The following is a 22,575-nucleotide window of genomic DNA, read 5'->3' on the forward strand; positions in this document are numbered from 1 at the left end:
GCCAGGATTTGAACCCAAGTCTCCCAATACCCAATCCAGTGTTCTTTCCCCTAACCCATGTTGCCTTTGCTCTGAATTGAAGATTTAGTAACTACAAAGGCTTTGTTCAGGTGTCTACTATGGTGGAAGATGCTCTGTTAGAGGGAAAAGTACACTTTTATTCCCTTCATGGTTTAACAACAACAAAATATGTACTTGAGTTTAATTTGGAAGAAAAAGAGTGTGGGGGACAAAGAGGAAAGAAGGGAGATTTGACTAAACCCACAATCTAGATAATCAGCCTCTGCCTAAGCAAGAACAGGCTAACGCGGATGGGAGACAAGGAAGCCCTAGCTCTGACACTACTTCTGACATCACTTTCGGGGGGGCAGAGGCTTGAGGGCTATCTCACTACCAAGGCCCAGAGATCTGAGCATGAGCTTCTTTGCCTCCTGAGCACGAGCTTCTTTGCCAACTCCCAAGAGTGTGGCAGGCCCCTAGGATACCCCTGCCTGCCCTCCCACCTACCCAAAGGGCTCAGGAATTCCAGAGACTGCATTCTGCACAAGACTAACTGGGAATTCATAAGGCTTACTGCGCCAATGAAACATGGACAGTAACAAGCCTCTGCTATTCTTTTACAGCATGATTCCTCCACTAGGGCCCTCATTTTAATTTTATTTATTTGACTTACTAACATCCAAGTAATGGCATTGTCCTAGTCAGCACAGCTCATCAATTTGGAGATTTAATTTGGGTTTCTCCTTGATTTATTACTATCACTAATAATAGCAGCCCACATTTCTATAGCACATTACAGTTTATAAAGTAATTTCCTCTAAACATTCTTAGGATATAAGCAATATTTTTGCTGGGGGTGGGAGGGAGAGGGGAAGGAGGAAAGAGGAGAGATCTGCAGTGTAGAGAACTGATTTGGAAATTCCTTTCACTGATACAGATCAGCAACTCAGTGTAGCTTATAACAGGTTGTGGGGGGTTTTCTTTGGTCGTGGAAGAGGTACTGTCAAGATAAGTGACTTGTTCTATGGCCATATACAACTACTTTATGTCAGAAATGCAGATCTTCCTGACTCCAAGCCTGACATTATCCACTATACCTGCTGCCTAATTTCAATTTACTAATCTTTAAGCCTGTTAGTAGGAGGAAGTCGTTCTATTAAACATTTATTTAGTGCTTAGGTGACACAGTGGATATCATACCAGCTCTGGAGTCAGGAATACTCATCTTTCTGAGTTCAAATCTAACCTCAGACATTTACTAGCTGTGTGACCCTGGGCATGTTACTTAACCCTTTTTGCCTCAGTTTCCTCATCTGTCAAATGAGCTAGGGAAGGAAATGGCAAGCCACTCCAGTATCTTTGCCAAGAAAATCCCAAATGGAGTCATGAGGAGTTAGACCTAACTAAAATGAGTGAACAATAACAATGCCTCAGGCACTGTGATAGGTGCTGCTTCCAGACATCTTCTCATCAGAATCATCAAGTCTCCAGGCCAACTGGCCTCTACATGCAGCCAGAGGGGGGCTGCCTGTCCAACACCAAGTATCTAGGAGCAGAAGCATCTGCCATTTGACTTTTGGGGTGAGTGGAAAAGTCATCATAGGATGTTGGACCTGGAAGGTGCCCTTGAGATCACCAACTACTCATCTCATAGATACAGAAAAGGAGGCTTGCCAAAATTAATTTTGTTTGTAAGGGGCAGAATGAGAAGGAGACCCAGGTTTCTTGATTTCCTGACCTTTGGAAAGAGATCTCATTTTATCCCCAAATGACCTCTGTCAAGAGGGGTCCCATAGCTAGACATCCCTTATAGGAAGCCCCACATCCCAAAGTCACGTGTGAGAAGAGAAGACGGCCAGTTTACATTTTGACATAAGTTCACTGAAGCATTACAAAGTCCTTTGAGGACAGGAAACTTTCTCTAGAATTTGAACAGTGCTCTGCATAGAGAGACAAGTTAACATGCAGTTGTCTATTATCAAAGGTCCCACAACTGTCTTTGTCTTTCTATTTCTGTTTCTCTGTCTCTCTGTCTGTGTCTCTGTCCATATTGTTGTCTGTCTCTATGTGTCCGTGTCTCTGTCTCTTTCTTTTTCACTTAGCAACAAATACCTATAAAGGTGCTGCCTATAACAGGCAAAATCGTTGTAGATTCATGTTGTGACAAATATTTAGGTCTATTAGCACATAGGAAATGTTTGACAAATCATGACAATCATCCCAAGCAATAAAGACAGTGACAGAAAGTCTGTCATCTTTTTTGATGCAGTATGATATGGTGGATAGAGGGCTGGTCTTGGAGTCAAGAAAACGAGTTCAAATCTACTTCTAATACCTACCAGCTGGATAATCGCTGGCAAGTCACCCAGCTGAACCTCAGTGTCCTCATCCATAAAGGAGTGATCATGATACTTGCCCTACCCACCTCACTTAGTTATATCATAAGACTCAGCTATGGGGCAGCTAGTTGGTGCTGTGGATAGAGTACTGGCCCTGGAATTAGGAAGACCTAGGTTCAAATCTGGCCTCAGACACTTGTTGTGTGACCCTGAGGAAGTCACTTAACCCCGATTACCTCAAAAAAAAAAAAGACTCAGTTGTACCTGGCACATAGTAGGTACTTAATAAATGCCTGTTGCCAGATTGGTTGAAATGAGATGATATATGTGAAGTGCTCTGCAAACTTGAAAGCGCTGAATAAGTATTCACTGTCATTACCTGCTATCTCCCACTGAAGACTAACAGCATCTAATATTTATTGGTTCCAGAATAAAACCATGAGTTTGGGGACAATACTGCCCAAATCTAAGAAGTCTAAAAACTGTTAAAGATTAAAGTAACAATAGAGCATGCAGTGCAACAATTGCCAGCGACCGTCCTGGCTGACAGGAAAGCTCCAATGTCACCAAGCATCTATTTGTACATCTAAGCATGGTGTAAAAGAAGGAGCACTGACCCTGGCACAGAAGACCTTGGGGTAAGCCCTGACTTAGTTACTGACCGTGGACAAGTTTTTTTTTTTAATTTCTTGCAATCTCCACTTCCTATCTATAAAATGGGGCTAACAATTCTTGCACTGCTTTCCTCATGGAAAAGCATCTTGTATACCTTAAAGGAACATTGTGAAGTGTTAGTATTAGTAATAATGAGAAGAAAAAGAAAATAATAATAGTAAACTTCAGAGGGCCATAGGTTTGAGCTATTAGTATACCTAGATACCATTCATAGAACAAGCCTTCCTGGTCCAGTCAGGCGGTCTCCTGTTTGTTCCCCCCATAAGTCACTTTTTTCTGCACTTCGCAAGCCTATCTGTTCTTCAAAAGCCAGTTGAAGTCACACCTCTTGCACAAAGTCTTTCCTGATAATCCAACCAGTCTTATTCCCTACCCCCTTTGAAATGCCCCATCATCTGAATCACACTGTTGAAGATGTAATTTGATGCTGAATTGTACCCTGTCTCTAATGGGTATTCCATGACTCCCTAACTTAACTGTAAGTTTTTTGAAAGCGAGAGCCAAGCTTTACACTTTCCTTTTATTCTCCCACAGAGCCTTCCACAAGAGTGAGTATTCAATAAACAGGTGTGGATTATTGATTCACCCCACAAGAGGAGCAGGGCACCCTCAGGAGCCAAACAACATGTGTAGGGGAGCTTGGCCATTACCTCTCCCAGTGACTGCATACATTGGGATCATCGGGGTTCAGCGAGAGTGTGCTTTGCAGAAGGAAGGAGAGAAACAACATTTTCACCACCGACTCTGCTAAAAGGGAGAGTACCATCTTGGGTCCTATGAAGGGGAACAAAAGAAGAGGGGTTATTAATCAAACTGCTTCCCAAAACATCTGTTTAGCACTTCATATTCCCAACATCAAACAGTAAACAGATCTGCTAAGCAGATTAAGTCTCTCATCATCATGGAGTAATGAACATTCAATATTTTATACTTGATCTACAAATTTTTCTGACAGCTGCAGACATTTTGTCTGTCATAGTAACAATTTGCTAACTCAGAGTCATTCATTCATTCATTTACTCATTCGACAAACACTTACCAAGTACCTATTAATCAATTATATCGGACAAATGTCTTCTAAGTGCCGACTAGAAGAGACAAAGAACAAAATGTCACAGTCCCTGCCTGCAGAGGGCTTCCATTCTAGGCTGTTGTGTAAAACCCATGTGCTGGGCACCTGAATTGTGCTTGTCTGCATGACTGTTGTTATTTCTCCTAATAGTTGTCCATGAGTTTCTAAAAGCTAGGACTCCTGGTTTCCTTGGAATTCCCAGAATCTTGCACATAGTAATATAAAATGGCAGCTAGTTGGCACAGTGGATGGACTACCCGAGCTGGAGTTAGGAAGACTCATCTTCCTCAGTTCAAATCTGACCTCAGATACTTACTGTGTGACCCTGGACAAGTCACTTCACCTTGTTTGTCTCAGTTTCTTCATCTGTAAAATGAGCTGGAGAAGGACATGGCCCACCACTCCAGCGTCTTTGCCAAGAAAACCCCCAAAAGGGGTCGCGGAGAGTGGGACGCGACTGAATATGACTAAGCAGCAGCAACAACAACTTTGTAAATGACCAGTGGCCTGAATTATGAAGGATACAGCCAGGGATAAGGGCACAGCCTCATTAAGCTGGGCAGAAGGGACGCGAGAAGAGCACAAGCAGCCATTGCGCCAGGCAGAACTGGCTGAGTGCCAAAAGGGGAGGCGAGGATGGGGAACAAAGTGTCATGAGGATTCCGAGGGAAGAGAGATCACATGCAAGCTAGCCTACATTAGTAGAGAGTCTGAATCACGGAAGATATTTAAAGAAATGTCATTTCATTACTTTCAAGTGAATACACTCAGCCCTGGGCAAAGAACTGTGAAGTTGGAGAAATTTGCCTTCAGTGCCTCCAGGCTTCCTTTGCTTTACCTTCTCCTCTATGACATCTCTCCCTCCCTCCTTCCCCCTCTCCTGCCCCCCCACCCCTCCCCTACATCTAGCTTTAGGTCTTCAATGTCTTCGTGCCTCTTTCTCTACTTCCCATTATTTAAAAACTACTCTCAAGAAAGGGTAGTATATCAGTCATTTATACCTTAGTGTGAGTTCAAGTCACTTGTGTCAAGGTTATTTGCATATTAATCCTGACCTTTCATCGAAGCTTCCTAGGCTTTAGAATCATAGGCAGAGCTCGACAAATCCACAAAGATCCCAAACCACTCCATTTTGCAGGTTCACAGGCTCACATGTTTGAAGAAACGCCTCCTAACCTGGCTTTAATGACTAGCTAGCAATAGCTGGAAAAAGCCAGCCATTCACCATCTGTATACAAATAAGAGCTAACTTAAAAATGTCATCCTTTATTCCCTTAGCAAGTCCTTTCATCACAGATAATACAAAGGCAAACCATCATAGGCCCTCTCTGGATTGTCACAGATTCTAAGTTATTCCAGTTTCCAAATTCAGAAGGTTCTCCACATATACCTAGAATTGGGACATCATTTGGCAGAAATGAACCACACAGGATAAAAAGGTAAAAAATAAAAGAGGGAGTTTCTAGTATTTTTGCAAAGCAAGAGAGTCAGTGAACGAGCAAACCAAAGATTCCCTCCACCTACAAGTCCGGTCCAGGGAAAGCTGATAAGTGGCCAGAGGTGGGCCCAGAGGCCACCATGCAAAACGAAATCAAGGTGTCCTCAGAACAGCCTCAGGAGGAAGGTCAGATTCAGCTGGGAAAGATATGCTCACGTTGTTGAAGGGCACACAGTATGCGACAGCTAAAAGACAGCAGGACTCGAGGCTTCTGTCAGCTGAAGTTACAATGAAACCAAGACTGAGAGCTGGGGCACTGATTCTAAATTCTCCCCATTTCCTGCACCTATGTGGAGATGAGAAGGCTGACTTACAGAGTAAACTGTAGAAGACTTTCCAGATAAAGAAACTGAGACCCAACCCAATCAATCAATCAATAAGTTTATAAGCTCTTACCCTTGCTGGGATTACAAAGAAAAAGGGGGGGAAAAGCACTCAAGGAGTTTATATTCTAATGGGAGAAACAAAGCACAGGGGCAGCTAGGTGGCACACTGGCCTTGGAGTCAGAAAGACCTGAGTTCAAATCTGGCCACGGACACTCAACACCAGCTGTATGACCCTGGGTAACTCACTTAACCCCTTTGCCCAGCAAAAAAAAAAAATGAGAAACAAAGCACACACAAGACACATAGAGGGAAGAGAATAAGTGCTTATTAAGCACATTTATTATGTGTCAGACACTATGCTAAGAGCTTTATAAATATTATCTCATTTGATCTTCACAATAACTCTGGGAGGTAGGTGCTGTTATTATCCCCACTTCACAGCTGAAGAAACTGAAGCAGACAAAAGTTAAGTGATTTGCCCAGGGTCACACAGTAAGTATAAAAGGCCAAGATTTGAACTCAGGTCTTCCTGACTCTTGGGCCAGTGCTCTATCCACTAAGCCACCTAGCTGCCTAGCTGAGTATATAGAGCAGATGCAAGGCAGTCTTAGAAGGGAAGACACTAGCAACTAAGAGAACCAAGAGAAGCCTAAAGCAGAAGATGAGATCTGAAGTGAGTCTTCAAGAAAGCCTGGGATTCTAAGAGGCAGAGGCAAGGAGGGAGAGCATTCCAGGCATGTGGAACAGCCACTCCAAAGGCAGTGAGGCTAGAAATTAATCCAGCAAGTGATTTTTCTCAAAGTCACCCAGGCAGGTTTAGAAATCTAGCATTCCTAATTCCCAAATCAGGGGTGCTCAGCTTCTCATTTTAGCAACTAAACTGACAGTGCTGATTTGCATATGATGGGAAGGCTACATAGGGTAGCGATGAGAAAGAGGGCTGGATTAGAGTTAGAGGGGCTGGGTTTGAAACCTGGCTCTGTATATCACTAAGGTAATCACAACTCTCTCTGCCTCAGTTTCCTCATCTGTAAAATGTTAGACTTTCCCAGATCTAAATGAGGGATCCCATCACATATGCTAATACCTGCACATAGTTTACTTACCAAGTACCGCAAAGGCTAGACATCTCCCACAATGGCTAGAGATCTCCCTGGTCTTGGTTACTCACTATGTCAGGGCTCAGAACCTTTTATCCTTCGGGTACAAGGAAGGAAATAGGGATAGTGTTGTGGCCTACAAGGGGAAGTCAGGTACTACCACACCTAAGAATCAACAAGGGTCCAAGCAGTCACCACAAATAGTACAGAGTGACTATGAGAAGGTAAAGAAGGAAGGCTCCCTTTGGAGCAGGTGCCTCAGGGTGCCACTGTGGAAGCTACTCCTGACATACCAAAAAACACTTGTTCATGGGACCCCTGTCCAGGAACAGGGAACAAAGATGTGCTTACAATAATTAGTTTTAAAAATAGTACATCTGCCTTGGAGACTTCATGAAGACCTCGTGAACTGCTTGACTCAAGAGTCAGAGCTGCCCTTTCTCTATGACCATTCAGGGGCAACTCATACCCATTAACTTTAATGGGGCTTCCAGAGGACCATCCAGGGGAGAAGAGATCTCAGAGGCACATGCCTGTTAGATGGCCGAAGGAAAATCAATCCACTCCACAGTGTTATTAGGCCAACTCTATTTGGAGTGACAGAGGTTAACAGTTTGGGTGACATTTGATTTAGAACATTAATAATTACATAAGAAAATGCCCCTACATTCAGACTGGGGCAGGCTGAGGAGGGGGGGAGGAATGTAAATAACCCCAGGTCCTTTTATTTCCCAGGCTGGCTCTTTAGTGGCTAGAAGCTGGAAGGAAGAACAGAGTGGTTGTTGACCTCAGTTTCCTCATCTTTAAAATGGGCTGGAGAAGGAAAATGGCAAACCACTCCATTATCTTTGCCAATAAAACCCCAAAATGGGGCCACGAAGAATCAGATACAACTGAAGAACAACAGCTTCCACCTCACAGAATCACTGTCTTCCTTTAAGACAAGGAAAGGGGAGTCACTAAATTGCACATAAGGATCCTTGCTGGCGCATATTTACTTAGAAAACCACATATTAACATTTTCCATGTTTTACTGCATTTTTATTTTTGTTAAATATTTCCCAATTACATCTTAATCAGGTTCAGGCTGCACTCAGGAGAGCTGGGGGCCACTTGAAGCCTGTTGGCCACGTGTTTGACATCTCTGCTTTAAGACACAGCTCAAGCCCCTCCTTCTACCTGAAACCTTTCTTGATTCCTGCTAGCTGCTAGGGCTTTCTCTCCCCAAACGACTTCTTATTTAACCACCTTGTGTTTGCTCTCTTTTGACTTCTGTAGGCACATCTGTGCTCAGCTGAATCAATATGGGTGTCCTCACTGAATAGCCTTCTCTGCTAGATCTCAGTAAACCTCCTTTTGTTAACTGTCCAATGACACACAAGTTTTTCATTTCATTTTATTATCATGTGTGAACTACCCTGGAATCGGCCTCACTCCTGCCCAGCCAATAACAAAGTCCTTGGTTTGTGGTATGTTCCCCATAAAGGATCTACCCAATGTGCTGTAGGTCTTCAGTTTAAAGATCTTTAATAATGTATTTCTTTTTATTCTGAAGAAAACACTAAATAAAATTGGCATTACCATATACATAGAATGGGGGGAATTATGTATGAAACTTAGATCTTTAGTATATACAGCTTGCTTTTCTTTTTAAACATGTAATAAGTTGCACCTATAGTTTTCAAAACTGTCCTGATTGCCTGTGCTTCTTTGGGCCTTCCTTCTGTTCTCTTCTGTGCTTATTTTCCCCCTACTTCTGCTCACTTTGGTCCATCATCAAGCAAGGTTTTCAGGTTTCTATGCAACTGTCCTCGTCATAATTCTTTTTTTTTAAACCACATAATAGTATTCCATCAGGGGCAGCTAGGTGGCACAGCAGATAGAGTGCTGGGCCTGGAGTCGGGAAGACTCATCTTCCTAAATTCAAATCTGGCCTCAGACACTTACTAGCTGTGTGACCCTGGGCAAGTCACGTAACCCTGTTTGCCTCAGTTTCCTCATCTGTAAAAATGAACTGGAGAAGGAAATAGCAAGCCACTCTAGTATATTTGCCAAGAAAACCCCAAATGGGGTCATGAAGACTCAGACACAACTGAAATAATTCAATAGTATATTCTCATACCAGTTTGTTCTACCATTCCCCAATTGATGGCTTACCATTCTATTACTGTGTGTGTGTGTGTGTGTGTGCATGTGTGTATACACACCGTGCTCTATACCATAAATGTAAGTATACCATACTATATTTTTGCACAGATAGGGCCTTTTCTTCTTTCTTTGATCTCTTGGGGACAGAGGTTCTGCAGCCCTGCCTTGGGGGTATCAGCAAACCTCTCAGGCTGTTCACCACAAGCATTTATTGAGCATTAGTGTGTTCAGTCTTGGGTTTTCAGAAGAAGTATAAGAGACCATTCTTGTCTTCAAGGAGTTTATATAACTGAGTTGGAAAGGCATACAAACTAATTAGGGCATAGAAATCCAAGGTCAAGAGCACAGGTTTCAGCGATGGAAGGTCCTCTAAAGATCATGTAATATATAAACAAAGTGCAAAGTGACTTGCCCAAGGTCACAAAGGAAGTTAAGTATCAGAGCCAGCATCTGAACCCAGATACTGTGACAGCAAGCCTCTGTCCTAGAATCAGTGATCATAGCCAAAGTGCGCCGCTTGGGTGAACATGACCATCTGTGCACCCAATTACTCCATGCTAAAACCTTGCCCATCTACTGGCAACCCACTTGTTGCCTGGCTCCCGCTGCTGACCTCTTGGAAGCTGAACCTGGTCCAACAATTTAGTAATCATTCCCCCACCACATGGCTATTCTAGGATTAGATTAAGCTTCACCTTCCATATGTATCCAGGTAAGAACCCATCCACTGGCCTGATTCGCACTTGATTATCTGCCTTCATTTCCAGCTGGACTCCTGGTCCTGGACTCTTCTAGCCTGTCCAGTGGCCTCCAGGGAATGTCATGCATCATGACTAACCCTGCATAGCAGCAATGCAAATTTGTTGATGTAAAATGCCTTGAATACCCACAGCATCCTATAGTCTCACTAGGGCATTTTCACTCCAGGGTTCCCCAGCCCTCACCCTTACAGCATATGCCTTTAAGCCACAATCAATAGATAGTTGAGGATGCAATTGGGGATTGGATGGGATGGGATGGGATGGGATGGGATGGGATGGGATGGGATGGGATGGGATGGGATGGGGTGGGGTGGGAAAAGGAAGGGGAGCAGGACTGATACACTTAGCAAGTTTTCCATGAAAAAGTGTTTTTAGTCTCACAGAACTACAGAAGAAAGCTCTGATCAAGGGCTGACAAAGCAAATGCCTAACATTTCTAGTGGCATCAGGGAGTGGTATGGGGACAGTGTACATACACACACACACACACACACACACACACACACACACACACACACACACACACACATATTCTATGTATAGAAAATGTGCATCCATTCCTACCTGTATTTTTTTCCTGATCAAAAATAGACCGTACCTATTTGGCCAAGTTCCAGACTTATCCTCAATTCAAGCAGAAAGAAAGAAATGTATGTGGTCTTTTTCCTTATCCATCCATGACATACTCCACTTTCCCATCCCAAAGCTGCCCCTCTCTGGTGACCAGAAAGCCAGTACTCACACTACTGATTAGCTGGAAGTAAAAACAGAAACTGTTGCCCACATTTGGCTTACTCTGGCCATGCCTGTTGCCTGGGATTAAGGGTATTTTTTTGCCTTTCTGAAACCCAAGGCATTATCATGATCCCAATTGGGTCTGAGTTTGTAATAAACATTTTTCTAATCTCAAACTTCAAAAAAAAATAAAAAATAAAAAACCAAGACTCTCTCTTCCAAAGGCATAACTGCCTCTGTGTGTATATGTGTGTGTGAATGTAAGTGTGAGTATATTTGTGCAGTAGAAATTCCCAGAGTCAGCAGTGATCTCCATGCCAGGTTGGGGCCCACTGGATAAATCAGATTGAACTGGAATTATGCCCTTGTCCTGGTCTGGACTAAAGCAGCCTGATACATTCTGCTCTCTGTTTCCTCAGGATGCCATAGCCTAGGACAGTTAATATACTGCAGGAGAAGCCTGGGGACCCCATTAAATAGAGTCAAATAGGTACTCCACTAAGCAACCTTAAAACCTAACAGACACCCAGAAAAACCAAGTGTAACAGAACAGGTTCTAGTGTGAGAGAGAATGTCACAAGTTTACACCTCCTAAGGACACAGTCAGACTTAACCACCACTTAAAGGCAGTGTGGTATACAGAAACAGCAGTTCATGTATCACCTTTGATACTTAACTTGTGTGTTACTGTGAGCAATTCACTAAACCTCTCTGAGACACAGTATCTGTAAAATTGTGATAATGACACTTTGTAGCACACAACTTCCAAGGCTGTTGTGGCATTGTGGACGAAATAATATAAATAAAATACTGAAAACTTAACTCCCCCACCCCTGATCTATGATTACAATGATGTGAAGAATTCCCATTGTGTAAATTCCTTGCTTAGGGCAGCTAAGTAGAGCAGTACTGGACCTAGAGTCAGGAAGATTCATCTTCCTAAATTCAAATCTAGCCTCAGACACTTCCTAGCTGTGTGACCCTGAGTAAGTCACTTAATCCATTTTGCTTCAGTTTCATCATCTGTAAAATGAGCTGGAGAAGGAAATGGCAAACCACTCCAGTATCTTTGCCAAGAAAACTAGACTGAAACGATGGAACAACAAACTTCCTGTACCAAAGCAGATCTAGAAATCATCTGTAATTTATAATCTTCTGCAACTGAGAGTCATGGAGAGTCACCTTGGGCACAGAGAGGTTCAGTGTCTTCTCCATGGTCACAGAGTCCGTATGTAGCAGATCTGGGACTTGAAAACAGGTCTTCTTGACTCTAAGGCTGGCCTTCTGTCCACCTACCAGGCTGCCTTTCCTTACAGACCCCTCAAGGACTATGGCAGTGGGCTGTTCTGGTGAAAGCTCTGGGATTCTGTGGTTTGGCTCTCCCTGTCCCCTCCTATTCTGGAACAACTCACTCCACAGCCCTCTGCCACAGGCACCTCTCAAGGAGCTCAACAAAGCTGATCTCTGTCCTTGGGCTGTTCCATCCCGTGTGCTTCCATTATCTCTTTCTATTTCTTTGCAAATCAGGGCATTTCACTCTGCTGACCTGACCAACTCCACAACTCAGTCTGTTTCCAGTTGTGAGTTGGAAATTAGGATATATTGCTTCTTTTCTTTCTATAGGGGCAGGAAAGAAGAATCAGGCAAACTCATTTGCCATACTATTACATAAGCCACTTTAAAATGAAGCTGTGATCAACTACAAAGTGCTGATGAGGGAAGATGTTATCCACCTCCAGAGAGAGAATTAATCAACCAAAGTATGCAGAGTATGTATGTATATACACATGTATATATGTATACATACATACATATGTGTACATGTGTGTATGTATATATGTGTTTGTGTGTGTATATAGGTAGTGTGGGTATGTCAAATGGTGGCCTTCTCTAGTGTGGGGTGGGGAGGGAGGGAGGTAAACAGTTTGGAGCTTAAAACATAACCAAAAAAAAGTTACATATTTAAAAAAGGAAGTTGCACAGCCTGCTGTCACTTTCCAGTTATTTAGTCCACACTTTGAAACATTTCTGGTCATTTGTCATGATGGAGAGCCGATGCTATTTAAATAAAGGATTTTGTGGAAACTAAACATTTTTCAATGAAAATACAGGCCACCAGTCCACTATATGCATTGCCTCCTCCTATGTGGAATGTAAGTTCCTTGAGGACACAGAAAGCCTCATTTTTATATTTCTATCCCCGGGCGTAGCTTAGCACCTGGAACAGAGTAAGCACTTAAATGCTTTTTCCATCATTCATTCATTCATCCCAGTGCTTCTCATCATTTCAATAGGGAGTTCAGAAAAAGAACAGGAACCCAAATAGTCCACTGTGGTGCTATAGGGACCAAGGTTTCAGGTTTCAAACAAGGAACCCAAGTTAAATTTGGACTCCTGCCTTGAAAGGATGTTCCTTCAGAGATCAATTCAGACCCATAAGCTGTTAAACTGCTATATAACAGCTGGGAAGGAGGCTCAGACCCAAGCCATCGCCACATGAGGCTTTATGATGTAGCCTAAAAGCAAGAGTTGAGAGGCCTAGGGAGCCAAGAATGGCTCTGTAGGGCACTGTAAAGTACCCCTCCCCTTTAGGCCTCTTTGAGATGGCTTCTAAACATCCAGATTTATTTATGACCTGTTATAACCTGTCACATCTTTACAGTCACCATCATCCTAATAACTGGCATTTGGATGGTGCTTCGGAGCTTGCCCGGCACTTTACACACATCACCTCATTTAAGCCCAACACCAGGCCCAGGAAGCAGGTGCTCCAGGTAATTATTATCTTCATTTTACAAAGGAGAAAACTGAGGTTCAGGGAAGTACAGGGACTTTCCAGGGTCACCCATCATTGAGTTGTCAGAGCCAGGAAGTGAACCTAGATCTTACTGCCTCCCAGTCCAGCAGAATCTACTACCCTGGGGTTCCAGAGTATACAAGGGCCTGTATTTGTGTTTATTGTTTGTTGATTAAAAAAAAAACAACAACACTTGCTTGAAGGGGTAAAACACAACCTAAAAAAGCTCTCCTCTAAAAAAGGAATCCCTCAAGCATACATTAAGATGACACAAAATTCTTTGATAAATGCTACCGCAGAGATAATTCTGTTAATGGCCCTCTGATTATTATCATCAAACAAGGCATAAAACATTGTTCACTACTGCCGTGAAGGATGACCTGAGCAAAGTCTAAATGGGAAGTCAAGTCAACAAGCACTAATTAAGCACCTATTATGTGTCAAGCACAGTTCTAAGAGAAAGGGATACAAAAAAAAGTGAAAAACAATCAATCAATCAACATTTACTAAGCACCTACTAAGTGTCAGCCTCAGAGTGAATGTAATTAGTCATTGTTTCTCTTTTGGCCAGCAACCCTGAGGGTCTTCCCCCCTCCCAACTTGATTTTATTTTTAATTAAAGGGGCCACCCTTGACTCACTTTTTAAAATTTAAAACATATATATTTCGTGTAGTTTTTCCCCCAAAATATTAAGCTGTAAATTGATCTTCCTAAAGGGAAGATCTGATCATGCTTGACTCATTTCTTAAACAGGCTTATTCACTGAATGAGTGTTGCCTCACTCAAAGTGAGACCTGAAAAGACTTTAGTTTAAGAAGGCCAAGGTCTCCCACTGCATCCTGAGCCATCTCCAGTCATGCTGATCTATAACTGGCCACTGGACCCAGCTGGCTCTGGAGGAGAAAGTGAGGCTGGTGACTTTGCACTGCACTCTCTCATTCAAATCCAATTCATTTTCAAGTCATGTCATCTTCCTGATGTCATGGTCCTCCCTCCTCCAGAATGAAGGACAAACCACACAACCACAACTATGTATCAGCACTGAGAACACAAAAAAGAAACAAAAGATAGACCTTGCCCTTAAGAAGCTTACAATCCAATGGGAGAGACAGCATTGAAACAACTACATACAAACAAGATATATACAGGAAAAATTAGACATGATGTCAGGGGGCAGACATTGGCTTTAAGGGGGACTAAGACTTCTTGCAGAAGATCAGAATTTAGCTAAAACTTTAAAGAAGTCAGGGAAGCCAAAAGACAAGGAAGAGGAGGGAGAGATACCAGGCTTGGGGAACAATCAGTGAAAATCCCCAGAGTCAGGAGACAGAGTCTTGTGCAAGGAAAACAAAATGAGTGTCACTGAATCATAGAGTACATGGAGGAGAGGAAATTGTAAAAAGACTAGAACAGCAGGATGTGGCCTGTTATGAAGGGCTTTAAAAGTCAAAAAGAAGGTTTTTTATTTAACCTGGACATAATAGGAAACTGCTGAAGTTTACTGAATGGATGGGGGCAGATGACATGGTCAGATCTGTGCTTGGGGAAGATCACTTTATAGTTGAACAAATGTGGATTGCAATAATCCAAATGTGAGGTGTTGAGGGCCTGCACCAGGATGTGTTTTCTTTTCTCCTCTGACCCTACCACCATCCTGGTGCAGGTCCCCAACACCTCACACTGGACTATTGCAATAGCCTCATGACTGTTCTTCCTGCCTCAAGAGTCTTCTTACTCCTGTTCCTCATTTGTTGTCAAGTCATGGTACTTGGAAGGGAGAAACAGCATGACTTGGCAACAGATTAGATATGAGGATGGGAGGGATAAAGGGGATGGAGTGCTGGGCCTAGAGTCAGGAAGACTCATCTTCCTGAGTTCAAATCTGGCTTCAAACACTTACTAGCTGTGACCCTGGGCAAGTCTGTTAATCCTGTTGGCCTCAGTTTTCTCATCTGTAAAATGAGTTGGAGAAGGAAATGGCAAATCACTCCAGTCCTTGCCAAGAAAACCCCAAATGGGGTCATGAAGAATTGGACCCAACTGAAATGACTGAACAACATCAAAAGTAGGAGGGGAAAGGAGAGTGAGAATAGGAAGATGACACCGAGTTGTGAGCTTGGATGGCTGGGAGGACGATGGTACCCTTGATGATGATAGGAAAGCTAGGAGGAGGGAAGGGTTGAGGGGAAAAGATAATAAAAGATTCCCCATAAGTGGTCTCTGGATGCTCCTATTTGTGGATTACATGGTGCCTATTGTATCAAGCCCCAGAACATTTACCAACCAGTCAGGAAATGAATACTTCTTAAGTGCCTACTGTGCACCAGGGCACTGTGCTGAGTTCTGGGGATACAAAAGAAAGGTAAAAGACAGTCCCTCCCCTCAAGGATCTTACAGTCTACCAGAGGAGTACGATACATAAAAGGAAACTGAACAGGAGAGCTCAGAGTAGATGGCTGTCCAGGGTGCTCTCCTTAAATGGAGGATCTGGGAAGAGCTCTACACTGTCCATCCTTCACATTCTCCAATCAGACTGAGGGAGGGGCCCCTGGGGCAAGGACGGATATACTAAGGATATGTGAGATTCAGGGTTGATGTGATCTTATGAGATGATGATATTCTGAAAGGCATAGTGAAAATCCAGAAGAACGACTTCTTCCTGAAATCTATAATTATTTAAAAGAGATGATTCAAATAATCCAAACAGGAAAAAGATTTTAAATGGATGAAAGATATTCACTATCCAGAATATGACAAGGCCAGATCACTGAATTAGCAAATCAGTACATCTATCTTGAATAAGCATTGCAGATGGCCAATAAATTGGGCCCAGAATGGAATAGAAGAGTGTAGATTAGATTGTATTTGCACTTTCAATAACTCCAAGCAGAGCAAAGCCCTATCTTCATAATATAAATAAATGTTTCCCTTAAAATGATGCATGGTTGTGAATCTTGGAATAATATGACATCCAAAGAATTAAGTTGACAATGGACCAAAGGTTAAAAGAATGGGTGTACATGGGCTGCAGCAGACTTCCCATGATGGCCCATGAATGAGAAGTGGCCAGAAGGATACCATCAAGTAAAAATATGAGGACAAAAGAAGTGGCCTATCATGTGGTATAGGGAATGAGAGAGAACATATGGACATCCCAGGTCCTGTGCTGGTACCCATGAGACATAGGAAAGCATCCAATATGGCTGCATCTGTTGTGGAGGATCTATGGGAATCTGTAGACACCAAATGCACAATATGGGAAGGCAAGTTGAATTAATGAAGATAGTGCCCATATCAATGATATCAGAGCCCCACTGAAGTATTTATCATTCTATTCAGAAAGCCCATCTTCCAGGGCCTCTTCTGAGTACAGTGTGTATTCAGTCCAGTCTTCTATATCTCTGACAGCTACACGTCCAATCTTGGAGAATGAGAATTAAAAGACCAATCAACATACCTTCTTAAAATATCCACCATGTGTAAGGGACTAGGGACTCAAGTGCAGAAGTGAGATAGTTCCTGTCTTAAGAGTTTCCTTTCTACCGCATTCAGAATGATAACCCTGAGGCCTGGAGAGATTCCCAGGAATCTCAGAAAGAAGCCAACTTAGTCACTATGCTCGACTTACTAAGGCAGGAAAGCTGAATGATGAATTTTAAGAGGATTTTCAAGAATAGAGGTGTAAGCATATAAAAGCTTCAATGTTCATCCTTCATTTAAACAAAAACTGCATTTACTTGGAACTCCTCAATTCTTCAGGGGAGAAAAGCACAGGTCCTTTCTTCTGTGGTCTTACTCCAGCTTGACTCTGCACTTTCTTGATGGTAGTCATAGCCACATAGGTAAACTACTGATGCTTAACAATAGGGAATAATTAAGAGTGATAGCTAAAATTTATATCACACTTACTGTGTGCCAAGGACTGCACTAAGCACTTTACAATTACTATATCAAATGATCCTCACAACCACCCTGGAAGGTAGGTGCTATTATTATCCCCTTCTCTTGGAATACCATTGTGCAATAAGAAATGATGGACAGGCAGATGTCAGAAAATCCTGGAAAGACTCGTACAAACTGATGCAAAGTGAAATGAGTAGAACCAGGAAAACATTGTACACTGTATCAGCAACATTGTGTGATAATCAACTATGAATGATTCCACTCTTCTCAGCAACACAATGTTCCAAGACAAGTACAAAGGACTCACAAAGGAAAATACTATCCATATCCAGAGAAAGAACTGATGGACTCTGAATGCATATCGAAGTAAATTTTTTTCACTTACTTTATTCTCTGTCGTGCTTTTTTCCCTTTTGATCTGTTTCTTCTTTCACAACTGTGACTAATAAGGAAATTTTTTTTACACGACAGCACCATAAACTATACCAAACTGCCTACCATTTTCAGAAGAGGGGAGGGGAGGAAAAAAAATTTGGAACTCACAATCTTGTAAAAATTAATGCTAAAAATTTTCTGGACATATAACTGGGGGGAAAATAAAATACTACTTAAAAAATTAAAATAAATTTTAAAAAATATTATCCCTGTTTCCTACATAAGGAAACTGAGGCAAACAAGGGTTAAGTGATTAAGTGATTGTCCAAGGTCACAGAGCTGGTGTCTGAGGTCCAGTTTGAACCTTGCTCTTCCTGACTCCAGGCCCATCCCTCTATCCATTGTGCCACCTACCTGCCTATTCTAAATACTACAGTAGCAGGGGCTGTGCCTTAGCTATGTTTATATGTTCCCCTGTGATTGGCACAGTACTCTGCACAGCAGAGATGCTCAGTAAACATCAGCTGAATTGAACTAAACAATCTGAGTAACTCATCTCTGGCAGTAGGAAATTCTCGCCAAGTTGAAACTAGCACTTTCCAACCTGCATGATTGCATGGCAAGCCTGTAATTTTAAAAACATGCAGTAGTAAATTTAGGCTTTAGGGGATTGGAGGGCTGAAGGAGAGAGGAAGGAGAGTAGACAGTTGGGGTGGAGAACAGAAATACAAGCCTTGAGAACTGGTACAGGTATAGGAACCTGGAAAGAAAACACTTGAAAACGTCCTCATCTGTAAAATGGAGATTTTAACTAAATGACGTCAAAGGTCTTTTTCAACTCTGACATTCTATCAATTTTCTGACTACAGTAAAGGAGAGAGGGAAGCAGAGAAGGAAGATGAGGAGCCCTAAATCCAAGCAGGCGTTTTGTGTAGGACAAAAGCCACAGAGCAGCCTGGTTCAAAGCAATACATCAATGATTTCCAGTGGGCAAAGAGAAGCAGCCTTCAAGTTTTAGGCTTTTACCCTGGAAAGCGAGGTCTGCCTAAATGCCACCCAGGTCTTCTTTGAGGTGGCCTGTATGAGGTCAACAGGTGCCAAGGGCTCACCCTGCTTTCTGCCTACATAAAAGTTAGATTTGCCCAAGAAGCAACCAGCCAAATGCTTAGACCCAAGATGCAGAAGGGAAGAAGCTATAGATAAATCAGGTCCTAAAGAATCCCAAAGCCTCTGTCTAGCCAATCATTTCTATTTCAAACGTAAGGATTATCTGGTTAGGGAGCTTCATTCTATCAGCCAGGGGTAATCTAACTGATCTGGCTCAGAGGTCATAGCATCAAAAAGATTTGGAGCTAGACATGACCTTAGAAACTATTGAGTCAAACCCCCTCCTTTTACAGCCTCCTCAACCTAGAGCAGTCTACCACCCCCATGGCCCACTAACCATGGAATATCCCTCTGCAAGGCCCACTCCTCCTTCTCCCATTGGTTAGTTCCAATGAGGGCCCCCATTTTGTGGAGGGCTGAAGTTGGCCTCTTTTCACTCTCCTCCTGGCCCTGTTCCTGATTTCTTCAAAACCATACTCTCCAGGCCAGATGCCTTCATTCTACCACTGCCACCACCACCCGCTCTTTTTACCTTCTTTTCGTGTTTTGTCTTCCCTTATTAGAATGTAAACTACTTGAGGACAGGGACTGACTTTCTTTTTGCTTGTATTTGTAGCATAGCACCGGGCAAGGGATAGCTAGGTGGCACAGTGGATAGACTGCCTGTCCTGGAGTCAGGAAGACCCAAGTTCAAATTTGGCCTTAGACACTTACCAGCTGAGTGACCCTGGTCAAGTCACTTAACCCTGTTTGCCTCAGTTTCCTCATCCATAACATGAACTAGAGAAGGAAATGGCAAAGCACTCCAGTATCTTTGCCAAGAAAACTCAAAATGGGGTCACAAAGAGTCAAACACAACTGAAATGACGGAACAACCACCACCCTTAATGAATGCTTGTTTCCTTTCTTCCTTACAGATGAGAAGATTGAGACCCAAAAAAGGAGACTTGCCAGGTCACATAGCTAGTAAGTGGCAGAGATGGGATTCAAACTCAGTTTCTGACTCCGAGGCTCTATCCTCTATGCCTGGCATTCTTATACTTTTTTGTGCCACAGACCCTTTTGGCATCTGCTGATGCCAACAGACTCCTTCAAATATTGTTATAAAATAAATATAAAACATAGAAATAAATATGTATATATATTATATATATATATTTATATTTCTAAACCACTTTTAAATATATTTATAAAATATAATACTAAATTTATTTAAAATACATAAATAAAAATACACAATATATGTGATCGCAAAGGAAACCAATTGTAATGAAATAAATTTATCAAAATTTTTCTTAAAACACCTTCACAGACCCCTATAGCATTCAGGTAAGTATCCCTTTCTCCCTCATCATTCTATATGCCCCTTTTGAAGCTGGCACCTAGGCCAATGACCTTTCTCATTTGAAAGTACTGTTCTCAGTTCAAGGGGCTCCCTGGTTAGGGCCTTCAACCATCTTCCAAAGTCTTCCCTCTTCATCCCCACCCCCAAAATCAGCATTCTGTAAGGGTTTGAGTTTCTCTGCTCAACAGGGGTGAGGTATCATTAATGAAAAGAAAAGGAGAGCCCCAAAACAGCCAGTAGCATGGAAGGGGAGAAGGACACAGCCTAGGGAAAAAATCCATACATTGAATAATTAATTCATAGTTAGGCATATATGTATTGTGCATGCATGTATATACATACATGTGTGTACAACTGTGCGCACATATATTGTATCAAATTATTTCCTCACTCAAATAGCACTTTTATTTTTAATTTTTTTTGTTTTTAGAATATTTTAATTTTTACTCAATTACATATAAAAACCATCTTAACATTTTTTAAAATAATTTTTTGAGTTCCAAATTCCCTCCCTCCCTTCCCTCCTTGAGGAAGCAAGCACTTTGATATAGATTATACATGTGCAGTCATGCAAAATATATCCCTGTACTGGCCTCAAACAGCACTTTCATTAAATGGTCACCACCTAAAAACTAGCCAATCCACAGCCAGAGGTATTGGAGACTCCTAAATCTCACCTCTTTTAAGTAAATGAGTTCAGTGACTCCTGTCACTGAATGGTCAGGGGCCATTTGGAAACATGCTTATTTCTCATCTTTTCGGCCAGACTAGAGGGAAGTGAGTACAACCTGGGAAAATGTCTACTTCAAGGGTGAGAAATCTTTCCCCCTGGGCCAGGGTGCCTCAGGCAAGCTAGTGAGGAGAGCCTGGCTCCCAGCAACATAGCAGGAAATCAGAGACCTCTTTAGGCACTGATAGGTACAATTCCTTCCTGCTCCCACACTGGGCCAACCTCAAAGCTTCCTTCTCAGATCACGTGCTTTCTTTCAGAGCTGGCTGTCCAGCTGCTATCCTTTCAGTCTGCTCTGATTCCAGAGCTCTACAGCTAGCTTTCTTCTCCTCCCTCTCCAGAATGTTGAACTACTCCCCAGTGTTTTTTCTCTCTGTTGTTGTTCAGTAGCTTCAATCATGTTCGACTCTTCATGCCCCCTTGTTGGGGTTTTCTTGGAAAGATACTGGAATGGTTTGCCATTTCTTTCTCCAGTTCATTTTACAGATGAGGAAACCGAGGTCAACAGGGTTAAGTAACTTGCCCAGGATCACACAATTAGTAAGCGTCTGAGGCCAGATTTTTAACTCAGGTCTTCCTGATTCCGGGCCCCACTCTATCTATCGCACCCTAGATACCTTTCTATCTACTCCCTTGGGTTTGCAGCTTTTTCAAGGAGGCTGAATGACCTTGGATGACTGCTTCCCTTATGCTATTTCCTTCTCTTGCCCTTACCCTCCCCCCTCCTTAGACTTCTTTTAGCCTACCAACAAGTTGTATGACTTCGAACAAGTAGTGAACATTTTGTATTCAGCTTTTTTTTACTCTGTAAAATGACTGCACCTGGTTTTCTTCTAGCTCTGATACTCTTGTCAATATTTTGTCACAGGTTTTACTCTGTGCCAGGCACTGTGCAAAGGGCTGGGGATACAAAGAAAGACAAACAGTCTCTGTGCTCAGGGAATACCCTTTCTAATGGGGAAGATGACAGTGAAGTAATGAGGTACCTACAAGATACATGCAGACTAGATGGAAGGGGATCTGAGAGGGGAAGGCACTGGGAGCTTTCCCTTCCTCATTCTGTTCTTTCCCCCTCTTGTCCCCTTTATTTCCCTTTCCTTCCTTTCAGCCCCACTCCTCAAACACCTTCTTACTTTCTTCACCTTTCCATATTCTACTTCCCCATCACTCTTCCTGGTGAAATTCCTTTGAATATTCCTTCATAGTCTGGGTTGGTATGCCTCGGGTTAGCATCACAGTAGCCTTTATGCCTTAAACTATAGAAACTCAGTCACTATGGACTTCCAAACACTCAGAATCACAGATGCAGCTGAGGGAATGATGGACCACTAGAATAAAAGGTAATTGGGAAATACTTAACAAAATAAACAAAATTACAACATAGATAATATTAATTTGTGGTTTTCTAAGTTAATATGCAATCTCAAGAATTCAATTCTACTTGAACTTGACACCACTGAAGTCTAGCCTAATCCTGGCATTTTACAGAGAGGGACAGTGAGGCCAAGAAAGGTTAACTGAATTGATCAAAATCACCCGGCAGGAAGTAGCAGCTCTAGGATTCAAACACGGCTTCTCAGACTCCAAAACCATCATTCTTCTAGTGGACCACTCCTCTTCCCCCCACCCCACGTGCTGACAGTAGCTTCATTTCCCTAGGAT

The 22,575-nt window shown here is 42.5% G+C and overlaps 1 protein-coding gene across 2 annotated transcripts in view; it reads right to left on the minus strand.

Moving 5' to 3' along the window:
- MEGF11 (multiple EGF like domains 11) overlaps positions 1 to 3,783 on the minus strand; it is a 298,924-nt gene extending 295,141 nt beyond the window's left edge. For both annotated transcript variants that reach the window (XM_020983023.2, XM_020983009.2), the window contains exon 1: positions 3,665 to 3,783. In XM_020983023.2, coding sequence (XP_020838682.1) covers positions 3,665 to 3,780 — 116 coding nt within the window. In that variant the 5' untranslated portion in view covers positions 3,781 to 3,783. The remainder of the gene's footprint in view (positions 1 to 3,664) is intronic.
- Between the last annotated feature and the right edge of the window lie 18,792 nt (positions 3,784 to 22,575).

This window comes from Phascolarctos cinereus, unplaced genomic scaffold (assembly GCF_003287225.1).
Source record: "Phascolarctos cinereus isolate Bilbo 61053 unplaced genomic scaffold, phaCin_HiC Scaffold_3;HRSCAF=262, whole genome shotgun sequence".
In the NCBI taxonomy this organism is placed as follows: domain Eukaryota; kingdom Metazoa; phylum Chordata; class Mammalia; order Diprotodontia; family Phascolarctidae; genus Phascolarctos; species Phascolarctos cinereus.